General features: G+C 28.8%; 1 protein-coding gene across 3 annotated transcripts in view; it reads left to right on the top strand.

Moving 5' to 3' along the window:
- The window catches only part of LOC113550247 (afadin), a 62357-nt gene that overhangs the window by 37721 nt on the left and 11326 nt on the right, over window positions 1-13310 (top strand). For all 3 annotated transcript variants that reach the window (XM_026951977.1, XM_026951978.1, XM_026951979.1), the window contains 9 exons: window positions 9337-9504; window positions 10550-10788; window positions 11282-11400; window positions 11572-11733; window positions 11903-12191; window positions 12274-12419; window positions 12485-12584; window positions 12739-13014; window positions 13094-13243. In XM_026951977.1, the coding sequence (XP_026807778.1) occupies window positions 9337-9504; window positions 10550-10788; window positions 11282-11400; window positions 11572-11733; window positions 11903-12191; window positions 12274-12419; window positions 12485-12584; window positions 12739-13014; window positions 13094-13243 (1649 nt within the window). The remainder of the gene's footprint in view (window positions 1-9336; window positions 9505-10549; window positions 10789-11281; window positions 11401-11571; window positions 11734-11902; window positions 12192-12273; window positions 12420-12484; window positions 12585-12738; window positions 13015-13093; window positions 13244-13310) is intronic.

The following is a 13310-nucleotide window of genomic DNA, read 5'->3' as shown; positions in this document are numbered from 1 at the left end:
GATAGATTGATCACGTCGTGGTTTTAATTGTAATTTAATTGACGATACCCGAGTAGTTATATTATTCTACAGCGAAACTAGCGAAACTCCGGGACTGAGAATATTCTAGGTTTAACTCGTTTAGACTCTAGGGTCTACTATATAGATAGGGTTTGTATAATATGGAAAATAAACGTGAACTGTGTATAAAACAAATTTAAAGAGAAAAACCATTCTTTATATTTTTATTCTTTAAATTTTATTTTACGAAAACAATTCTCAAAGAGACTTTAAAACCTTAGTACTGTTTTGCCTTACTAAGACAAGTGGAATTTTTTTTTTTTTTTTGCAGTTATTGAATATTATTTTTTTTTTTAGCCCTGGAGAGCTACGGGGTTTAAGTTGAGTTCTATGCCCCTAACAAATAAGTAAAGATATATTTTTGCCTATATTGATAATATATATATATATATATATATATATATATATAAATAAAGCCTAGTCATTTTACATGATATTTCATTTAAATGTTTTTAAATCCTAATGTAGTATACCACTTATTTCAATGGTAAAATAAAATAGTATACTCAATTTAATCATCGTTCGATTCAATAATTTGTCGTGTGTTATATAAGATCGAAAAATTATGTATTCTATTTGGACTTGCTAATTAATAATACATTAAAATTACCATTAAGTAGTTTTAATTCTGAAAAACGTTGAAATTGTTTTAAGCCATAATTTTTTATCTTGACATTTTCATTAACTTTAATTAATAAAACCGTGATATACTTGCCTAAGGGTATGAAAATGCACAGATATAGTATATTAAATTTGAATTTTTTTTTATGAAATTTGGATATTGTAAAACAATAATAATGTATTAAATATCTTGAAATGTTAATACTTTTATTAAAATCGTAATTATTTATTCATTAATGTATCATAAATTAAAATTGTTGTTTCTAAATACACGATAATCGTGTTGTTCATTTACTTATACATGACTGTGTATTTATAGTTTAACAATAAATTGCTTTTCTTTTAAGTAAATTAGACAAACATATTATACACCTAACGTATTTAATTTCAAATCCGAGAATTATGTTTCAATTCATAATAATATTAATTATTTATGCAAGATCCTTGAATTATTTAAGTGTTTTTGTTAAAAACCGTTTATTCCAGTGTCAATAATTCAGATTATTTAATTAATTAAAAATTAGTTTAATTATAAAGAATTTTAATATCTGTTAATTTGTCACTGATAATTTTAAAATTAGAGTGTTCGTGTAATTCGGCATTTCAATTTTGTTCATAAGATATGAAAACAGCATGTAATAGCAAAAACATTCATTGCAATTTAAACGTATTGAGGTATTGCATGTAGACATGATACGAAAAGGTAGAAAAAACTATTGTAAGCTATTGTATCAGTTATACAATATATTGACTGACTAATAAATCAAAAACAAGAAAATTGGTTTTTCAAATGATGTATTGCTAACAAAGTAATTATGAAATAATCAATTTCTTTAATTATTTCAATAATATTTTTAAGAACAATTATTTTTGTAAATATAACCAAGTTAGAACCAATATTTTTTTATGTATATATACCATATAAATTTTAATTTTTATTGATATTTTTTTACAAGAATATTCGTAATATTATATAAATTTTCCAAACTTTCATGTTTTAGACAATGATATTACGATATATAATTTTATGCATATAAACTTGATATAACAAAATAATGTTTCGTAATTAGTGTGGAGTGAAAAAAAAATGATAAATAATATGTTTTATACGATATTTACATTATTATATCTACCTATATTTAGTATCTATCTGCTGACGATAAAACATTTAAGTTTTATATTTACTTAGTTTCTATTGTCATTGAAACATCATGATACATTTATTTTGTGACCTTGACATTAGGCATATTATAATAAACATTTAAAAATAAGACGCTCGGTTTCTTAGTTAGTTTTGAATTTTATTTGTATTTAGTAATTATATAATAAAAAACATGAAAGTTTACTATTTGTTTTTGTAGTTAGTATCTATTTTAAATTTAATAATGTTTTTAAATGGTTACCTATATTTGTAATATCATTTAAATTAAATAAGGACATTTTATAAGCAATCTAAGATATATCAGTTTAAAACGTTGAATCAATGTTATTTTTTATTCGTAAATTATAACTAATTATTAATTTGTCAAGTGGAGTGGCAGGAAGGAGATATCAGGAGTTATATCGTTCCTTTAAATTTTAAATATCATTAATAAGTAATAAAATACTTTACAATAGTGTATTAATATTTTACCAAACATTTTTTTCTCAGAATATGAAATTAAAAAATTGAGTAAATGTTAGAAAAAACAATTGTAACTTTAGAAATTTGTATATCATGTATGAAATGTGATCAATTTGACTGTGCTGTAAACTTTTAAGTGTTGTATAAGGTTTTCGTATACCAAGTAAATAAAGATGATTTTTTAGTGATACAAGCGTTTAATATAAAAAAACAAATCACCCTGTAGAATATATTATTGCTAAGTATATTTTATTTACTTACTATTACATTGCTGAAAATAGTGCAGTAATGAACTATAACATTTTTGGAGTGTTTTCATACGAACACTATGTAAATAACTATTGATGATATACTGAAAATATAATCATGGTTATAAATGTATATCTATACTATATGTATAATACTGTTTAAAAAAATATATTTTAATGGTGAATAATGTTACTATATGTGTATTTAAATATTTGATAACAAGAATATCGCGTAAAGTCATGAGTCCCACGTAACGTTTTAGTCTTAATGGTATTTTCGTTTTTATTGAGTTTCTATTTTTTGGACTGCAATCAAAATAGCTTTTTGGGGCGTTATTGTTCGATTAATCGTATAAAATACATTTAATGTTGCAGTACAAACGGAATAAAATTATGGCTATTAGGGATAATATTTGCGATATAATGGTAGGTACCTAATAGAAAAATCGCATGGGATTGTAGGTACCTATAAATGTGTTATGTGTGATAAAACTTTTTTCTTTTAACTTATGATTCAATTTATGTTATTCTTCTTATAGCCTCTAACCATTTTCAATTTGATATCTGTACATGATCAAGGAAGATATAATATTATTTGTTATAGATACATATTTTTTAAAGATATTTCCAAGATTTTATAATTAATTAAAAGTAATGTATTGATATTATACAAAATAAATTAAATTTAAAATCAAGTGAAAACTGACGAATAATTAAAAACTACAAATAGTTTTATTTATTTTTAACCTATATGAGAGTTATAAACTACTATAATTATATTAAGTATTTGTCATAAAAATCAATTACGTAAATGGTTCGATATTCATATAAAAATAATTTTACATAAGTATATTATTAATTATTATAAAAGTCATAGCTGTAATTTACCTATTTCAATGTGGTAACAATTAATTCTATATAATATGTAAAAATTCTTTTTTTTTACGTCTAATTATTATTGTAATAAGATTAGTTTTTATTGCTATCAGTCTGCAAACAATCAAGGTTCTAAGTCGATTATCATGTTTTTGTTTCCAGACTGTTCATTTTCAATGTCTCGTCACGTAGAATTTATATCCACCATGTTGGCAAAGTTTCCTTATAAAACTTTCGTTTTTTTTTGTATATCAGCCGTTCCAACTTTCATGTATGTTCACGCTGTGGAGTAATGGTTCTGAAAAAAAAAACCTAACCTAAGTACTTTCATACAACTATATAATTCTACATCATAAATCATTAAACTCGTTTTATAGGTTAAAATATGATGATGATGAAGGATGAACGTAATATTATTATTTTGTATTATCTACACAAACTTGTACATCAGATCACTATTTTATAACGTGTATCGTTTTTGCATTTTATACCCTCGGAATTTTAAGTTTTTAATTATTATTAATTCATCTATGTATGTACCTATATACACATACAAAAAAATAATGTAACTAACATTTTTTTATAATGTCACTCAGGGAAGTATTCGAAAAAAAACTAACAAATTGCCGCATTAACATACTTATATACTTATACTGCATGCGTAATTATAACAATACAGTATAATATATAGTAAAATTAGAATCGACATTATAATTTCGTTATTGGTCTATATGAGAATCGCGTGTCCATAATATTTAGGGTGTGTCGGTTGCAAACGAAAATTTTAAACGGAACCATAACGAGAAACTTTTTTTCGTATTCTGCGTCGTTAGTAATATTGCGTGTAATGCAAAATCGCGTATCCGTATTGTGTTAGTATATTGTGTATGGATTTGATGAGGATATGGGAAAGTCCGATGTGTTAACAATTTACATATAATTCGCGATAAATGTGTGCTTGGATGTGTGTATTTCATCCATTGTCATGGCAGAATACTTCACTGTTGCTCTGTGTATACCATCGCCGTTGCGTTATACTTTAGGTACAGCTGGTTTAATAAACAAAGTATCTACTTATGTATGCGCGTGTACATTATAATGTGTGCACATCGTTCGCTTCGCTGTGGTTTATATAATACACAATATATCCATATTCTATACATATTCTTTCAACTAAAAATGAAATGGATATTGATTTGTAGTAGGCGTTCCGGAAATATGGTTTTAGTTTTGACAGTCGTGTTTGTACAGTTACGCTGTTTGTATTTTACATGATGAATACTTTTGTATATTATATTTATATATAATATATTGATAATCAAGGTAGTAGCGTAAAAGTATATTAAAATTTGTTTATGTTATTATTTTATCTGTATTAAGTACTATATCAAGTTCGTTTGATTTTAAATATATTATATATTTTATATTTATTATTTATACTTTATAGACAACACACGATCATTTTAATATGTATATTGGAATTTTGTTGATGAAATAATGAAACAAAATGTTTACTTTTATACAAATCGTACTAATAATATATTTTAAAATGTAATTATTGTTTCTTCTCAAGTGGGTTCAAGTAACCCGTTTATGTAAAATTATACAAAACTAAATTCGTTAATATATACAGTACAATATTTTTATAATATAAAACTACAAGTGTATATACTATTATAAAATAAACCCAATTCGAAATTAAGCTAAATAAAAATGTATTATTTTATCAGCGATCATCTATTAATATTTGATCAAACTGTTTAAAGTTTATCAGGTAAAAAAAAAATATTAATATAATAGCATTAGAATTACTCTTTAAAAATAGTTTCCTGTCAGGTTTGGAAGCATTGTTGTGCTCTCTATTATATATAGTTTTTCCATGGATGGCGTTTTCAATGAAATTCTATAATATGAAATGTTGTTGTTATACTCAAATTTTTAATATAAAAATACATTCATCTCGTCTAAAGTAATTCTTAAGTTACGTTGTTGTTGTACATCATGGATTTTAATGTACATAATCAAGGCTATTGAGAGTTTTTGACTGGAACATTTCTTAATATAATTTCCGAAAATGTAGTACGTAAATAAATTACGTACTTATAGGTATTTACACTTTTTAACGATTCGCTCAATTTGTTTGATCTATACAAGTATACGACGATAGGCTATATTTATTGGTATAAGTTAATTATTCAAATTTATAATATTGGTTTTTATTTTTTTTTAACGGAATTAAAAAGCAATCCAAAAACACGGTTACTTTTCAGAAAACATTTTAGACATTAGTTATGGATTTGATTTATGAATTATTCATTGACTCAAAGTTTGAATACTGTACAATGTAAATATTCGTCTCGCGTAAAAATTCGATTAATTAATAACGAAAGACCCTGTCAGAAGCGTGAAACAAATGTTATGTAAATGCCCTCTCCGACCTTTTTGCCCAATTAACGGCCATAATTATTTAGTCCGCGGTGTACGCTCTGGGATATATTATGAAGTATACATTATATATATACATGTGTGTGTGTGTATTTAACAGCATAGATCCGTTCAAAACCTTTGGTGTTAAATAATAATGATAATAGTTTAGTGAATATGACGCGTTGATGACGTTTGATTACATTTCGGTCGAATTCAGTTTGTGCTATGGTCATTTTCGTTTTCCATTCATTTACATATTTATCTCAGAGCGTAAATCATTTTCTATGTATATAATATAAATTATAGTACATTGTAACATTGTTGGTTCTGGTATTTTTGATATAGATGATACGTGAATATACGTTGTATCACATCGGCCGTCTCTACAGAAACTACGTGTAGGTAATTCTGTTTTCTTTTTCTTCGTCCTCATCTTGGTCCCTCGGTGATAAATTATACTTTTAGTGTAGGTACCGACGTCACGCACTTATTCTTCAAAAGTTACTCGCGGGCACCACACCCGAACATAATAAGTAATAACTTATCATTGTGTACATTTATATAAAATATATATATTCATATTGTTGTATATATAATTTTACTGCAAACGGCAAAATGTCTGGTCGTTTCGCCATCTGTTTTGGTCCCGTAAGTTCTTCATTGTTATCGCCAAAAAGTTCTTGAATAAAAAGTGCTTATGTGGATGGATATATCGTTTTTTTAGTTGTTTGGTGTGATAAAACTGAATAAAAAACAAGGCACGGCAATAAAATTTCCGCGTTTTGTTTTAGTATATGTATGTTAACTTCGTGATTTCTAGGACTGAGATTTCTTCAATAAAGTTATTATAGTCTTCATCAATGTTTATTTATTAACTGTTGTAAATTTTAAAAAGTATCTATATAAATACAATTAACACCTATACATTTAATAAAGTATAATTGTAGGTTAAATATCGAGGAAATATAACATCAGGAAAATTTTTTTTTACTCTCTAGTATAACAATATGATAATACTACAAACAAATATGAAAAAAAAAAACACAAATTTGTCAAAAAAAAAATTCTTTGGGTCTTTTAATTAAATGTTGAGAAAACTAGGTACCTACTACAAAAATACGATTTATTTTCACCGACTTGACCGTGGAATTACTGGAATTGTACACGATTCGCATCTTAACGTTAACGGTGTTATAGTCATTATTACACAGTATTATAATTTATACTTTTATTGTGTGCCGTAATCATTTTTTGAGTTTTTCAGTTCATACTTTCTTCTATGCAGTGTAGTGGCGTCAACGGATGATAAGACGTTTCGAATTTTCGATGTGACGTCCTGTAGTAGTATTTTGCTTGCGTAGTACGTCTTTCTTCCAATGTTTCTGAAATGGAAAATAATAGTAACAATAACAATGTTATATTATATAGGTCAAAAAAATGTATGTGTACTTTGCCCCCGTCACCCATGTCTGTCTTAGTAACCACCCGGCTGACGCGTTATGGGTTACATTGTATTTTGGCTGGCTGACTAGCTGCTATTATGACGTATATACGTGTCTTGTTTACGACAGTTTTTTTTTCGGAAGTTTACGTCTGCGATGTGCCAAGTCGATTTTTTTGTTTACTGTTGTATAAACGGTGGTTGTAGCAGCACGGTGAATATATTATATAGTTCCCAGTCGTGGGTGTTGGTGGTCGGCCGGCGCCGTTGGCCGAAGGGAGAAAATAACGGCTATATCGTTGTTGTGTTATGATCTCTACCGACCCCTAGCTTCAGGCATTTGTATATATCTAGTGTTTTATATATTTTATTTTTTGTTTGTCGGGTCGATGTCATGTTTATCACACACACACACACACACACACACACACACACACACACACACACACACACACACACACACACACACACACACACACAATACCAATCGCTTTTTCGTCTAAAATTGGGTTACGTGTGCAAACTGTATAATTCTTATGTAGTGGCGTATATTATATATATATATATATGGCTCTGTATGCCTGTAAGCATTTTTTTCTAATGGTTTAGTACGGTTTCACTGTTGTGGTTTATTCCTGTGAACGATCACCGCCGTCTTGGGTTAAGTAAATTCACGTAGTTATATTTAAGGCGCGAGTCTGCGTTTTTATTGGCAACAATATTTTAACCACCTGACTCTCAATGTGTGACTTACTAACAACTGTAATAACGATTGTCATGCACCTAACTTAACAAGTTGAATGTAAAAGATGGATGGATCATTTAAATTGTATTATCGTTCTCTTAATATATAATATGATAAAATAGCGTGTATTCTATTTGATTATAGGTTAGCTAATTATTGTTTCCCATTTCTCCAAGTTTGTTACTCGAGATCGTAAATTATTATTATTGTTTAGAGTTTTAGACTTTAGACAATAACTTTATTATATACTACCACTTGCCAGTTATCACCATTTCTGGTAATTCGTTTAGTTATGTGACCTACCAAAACGAAACCTTTATGTATAGTATCTTGGATAGTATCTATTATGTCCACATGCGCGCACGCTTGATTATCTTTATAATTTTATTTTATTATAAAATAACTGGTTTTTACCTACCTATAACCGTTTTACTACCATATTTTATGTATATTAATAATATTATATTGCTTATTAGACATTGTAAAACATTATCAGTTCGTGTTTTGTTGTTCGTTTATAATTTTTAAAATTAAATACAAATAGTATATGGTAAAAATATAAGTTTTAATTTAATACATATTTTTTTTTTAATTTTGACTACCTACACCAATAAGTAATAAATTGTCTAAAATTAATAGGTTAATAAACTTAATAATATATGTTTATAGTGTATTATAAAGCATTTGATTTTTTATTAAATAAATAAAAAATTTGGTACCTAATATGTCACTATTTGAAATACGGGTAGATCACGCGGTCTTCACTTTCACCGGTATGTCACATAATAAACGATAACGATAATAATATTAATAACGCCGCCTCCGATAAAGTAATTGTGCCGACTTTTTTTTTAATACACTTATAATATTATATTTGTTTAATCATGGAAATTCGCAAGTCTTTTTATATTTAATCAGCTCCAGCCGTTTGATATTGAATGTAAAACGTGTTATTAAGATATTTAAGTCTCGAAACACGGTATAACATTCAAACAACAGCATATGTTTGGATCGATAATAAATTATTAGAAAATGATTTTATTTAGAAACTAAGATACCTATTACATAAATTAAAGAAAACAACGGTTTCAAGGGTATTTTTCAGCTATTGTTGTTAGTCTAACTATTAAGGTGGTTAAAAATAAAGTAGGTACCTACCTAAATTAAAAAAAAAAAATAATATTAGTTCAATGTAGTATTTTTCATTATTTGTATAGTTTTAATTAATATTTATGCAGTAAGAACAAAATATTTTAAGATAAAATCAGTAAATGAAAATGTTTATATGTTATAGGTTCGATCATGTTCCATGTGCGACGGAGGCCGGCCGATTACCATCCTAGAAAACGGAAAAAGAAACCGACACACAAGTGGAACCAACAAAACAGCACTAGTGAAATGTTGGAATACCGTTATGAGGACGGTTTGGATAGATTACCATTCTTTTTAGAGCTTAATGCTGGTCAGTATTCTATATATTTTAATATGTATAGGTAATAGGTATTATAGTTATTTTATTTTTGTAATTCTAAGAAATAAAACTTAACAAAAAAAAAAACCTTTTAAATTATTTTTTCCGCATCGGTCGTGAAAGCTTTACCATGAATTGCTTCGTTAATTGAACCTGTTAACTGAATGAAACACTTCGTTATATTATAAAAGTGACCTCGACCATCACTTTATCTGAAATTAATATTGGTAATTTAAAACTTGCCTAAAAACGCGTATTACATGAAGTTATATGAGAATAGGATTTTAATTCTTTAAATATATTTTTTACGAGAAATGTTATTCGTTTATTGCTGAGTTTTTTTTTTTTTTTTAACGAATTCTGTGCATTTGTGTCTATTGTTATTATTATAATAATATTATCGTTTTGTACATTGTACAATCTTGGTCGTTAATCATATCGTGTATGTTATGTTTGTCATTTAAAAGCCTATTCCTACATATCATTCATTAATAATGTAATTTATATTTATGTAATAATTTAATATTTGTATCCGTATTTATTTATTTATTTATTTATTTATGTATGTATGTATGTATGTATGTATGTATGTATGTATGTATGTATGTATGTATGTATGTATGTATGTATGTATGTATGTATGTATGTATGTATGTATGTATGTATGTATGTATGTATGTATGTATGTATGTATGTATGTATGTATGTATGTATGTATGTATGTATGTATGTATGTATGTATGTATGTATGTATGTATGTATGTATGTATGTATGTATGTATGTATGTATGTATGTATGTATGTATGTATGTATGTATGTATGTATGTATGTATGTATGTATGTATGTATGTATGTATTTATGTATGTATTTATGTATGTATGTATGTATGTATGTATGTATGTATGTATATATGTACTCGTATGACATTAATTATTTAAACCACAAATAATATATATTTTTGAACGCTTATGATTTATTTGAACAAAAAAAAAAAAAATTAGTATATATTGTTACCTATATTTATCTTCTCGCAGATGGTATGGAAATGGTGAATCCCAAACGGTACCGAATTCATCCCAACGTGACTGAAGTGGGCTGCGAGAGACAGAATCAACCTAGTAATGCTCAATGTCTTCAACTCAATGGTCCCAACATCCAACCCCGACATTGCGTAATTGCGCACACAGAGGGCATTGTCACCGTGACGCCCTGTAGCAGAGACGCGGAAACGTATGTCGGCGGGCAACGGATATTCGAGACCACTATACTTCAGGTAAGTTTTTGTGTATGGTGTGTATTATATCTTTGCAGTGGTGGTCAGATTGGGAGATGGTCTCGGTGAGCAGCACCGTAAGTTATTATGCAGGTGCTAAGAAATAAACAAAGAAAACTTATCGCATGTATTTATTTTAATATAATATCTCCTAAAGGCTAACTATAACTACATTACTATAAAAAAAAATAAAAAGTATAAACTATTATATTATATTATATTATTTTGTTTTAGCTTTGGTTAGTCCTATGATCTTATTCCATTGTCAAACAATATAATTTTATTTTTATTATATTTATGAAAGACATTAGAATGAATTATTTAGGATAATATGAGTGAACTGGGAACAAATATTCTGGGATGATATGTTTTAGAACTCCGGGTATAATATTTCGAACCACGCATTGGCCACCACCAATGGATACACATAGTCGAGGAGTTACTAAATTTTTTTTAAATAATAAAAATGATTGTTTTTTTTTGTCCGGTGTAGAACGGGTCAATAGTGAAATTCGGACGACTGAACAATCTTAGGTTCTTGGATCCATGTTACGATGAACGGCCGCGACCTCGTAACAATTCCCTGCGAAACGTTCAAGACTATTACGATAGGTAAATAATAAATATTATAATTTCGTCCACAGACGCAATCGCCTGTTACACCGCGATTATACTTCACTATTATATAAATTTTAATTGCTTGATATTTATTTTTTTGCACGTGCGTTTGGTTTTTAGTTCATTATTATTTTTTTGTTTTTGTTTCTTCTAACACTTAATTAGTGGGTCGGTAGACAACACTCAGCACTCAGCTGTTATGCAACAAAACTTTGAGACAACTTTTGATGTGGACGGTAATATTGAAACGCGATCCACTTCTAGCCAAGGAAATAAGGATGACACTAGATCACAGAGATCGATCACAAGCAGCCGTGATGGCAATCGGTATTATTATTTTTAAATCACACTACATATACTCATTTTTATTTACTAATGACGATATTGGCTAATAATAATATCATGCGTGTATACTTAGTACAATATCTCTGCGTTCAGTGGCGTTCAACAGTTATGTATAATAAAGTATTTTTAAATGATTTTGACATCATTTTAGATTGTCTGCTGTATATGGTCGTACCAGCACTGCTCCGGTAGCAGACAACATTTTACCCTGCGTCCTAGAAGTACGAGAAGAGACTGAAGAAGCGTGGATCCATGCAGTCACCATGGACGTTGATCCGTCGACGTTGACGTTCAAACACGCTCCCGCTTATTGTCTGTACCTATTGGCTAGGTATAGGGCGTCGACTTCGTATCGACCTGATGTCACACCGATGGAACGAGCCAATCGTTTATCATTGACTTTCGCTAAAGTCGCTACTATACTATATACTATGATACAGGTAAGTGCTTACATGTAATATCCATGTCCATATTATTATTATATTGTTTAAATAATACAATGGGGACAATAATTTTGTCTAGGGAAAACAAAATGATTTGACTTTACTGTCATTTTGGCTCGCCATCGTCACTGAATTACGACAATTTTTACATAGCGATCGCCATTTGTCTAATTTTTTAACAGAGACCATTGAAATGCTCCATGATACTCAGCAAGCGGCTATGCGGTAGTTAATTGTTTTAATTTAATTTTGTAAAAGAATTTCGTATTAATTTTTTTTATATTTGTCAGATTTATTGTCGAGTGTATACTGGAAGAACTGATGTCCGTGTTGCCTGATCTTTTTGCAGATAATGCGGATGCCGATAATGAACACTTACCCGCTAATTCGGTTCGTTGTATTTATTTTTATTTATATTAAATCATCGTTTGATTGTTGTCGATTTAACGCCATATTTTTTTTTTCAACTTTTAACTAATCTATACAATTGACACAAGTATAGTGTATTGTACTGTAATAATTTGACGTTTTACCATTTAAACAGATTGTCAGTAAGCTTGGTACGATGATGACCACACTTCGTGAAGGTCGTGTGAACGCGTCTCTAACTATTCAAGTATACAATCAAGTATTTAGATTCATCAATGCTTGGGCGTTTAATCGTCTGATCACCGCTGATACAAGTTACTACACACGCGCGTGGGGTGCGCGTTTAAAGTCGCGTATAGGTCGTTTGCAGGCGTGGGCCGAAAGACAGGGTTTAGAAGTTTCTGCCGACTGTCAATTGGCGCTGATTTCGCAAGCTGCGGACTTACTGCACGTGAGTGACAGACATACTTGTTGAACGAGCCACAGGGCTGCCGTATAATATTAATCTTTTACTCGTCGTTATTGTCTAGGCTCCAAAATATACCGGCGAAGATTTAGCAAGTATCACTTCTACGTGTTTCAAGCTTAATTCGCTTCAGCTCAAAGCCCTGTTGGTTAAATACCAACCAGCACCCGACGAACCGAGACTACCTCATGAACTCATTGACAACGTTGTTCGGGTAATGGTTTAATATTATAATATATTTAATTATATTTTGAACTGCTATTTATCGCAAATTTCTTAAG

This window comes from Rhopalosiphum maidis, chromosome 1 (genome assembly GCF_003676215.2).
Source record: "Rhopalosiphum maidis isolate BTI-1 chromosome 1, ASM367621v3, whole genome shotgun sequence".
NCBI lineage: Eukaryota > Metazoa > Arthropoda > Insecta > Hemiptera > Aphididae > Rhopalosiphum > Rhopalosiphum maidis.
The sequence above is the reverse complement of the archived record's forward strand: the minus strand, read 5'-3'. Positions and strand labels throughout refer to the sequence as shown.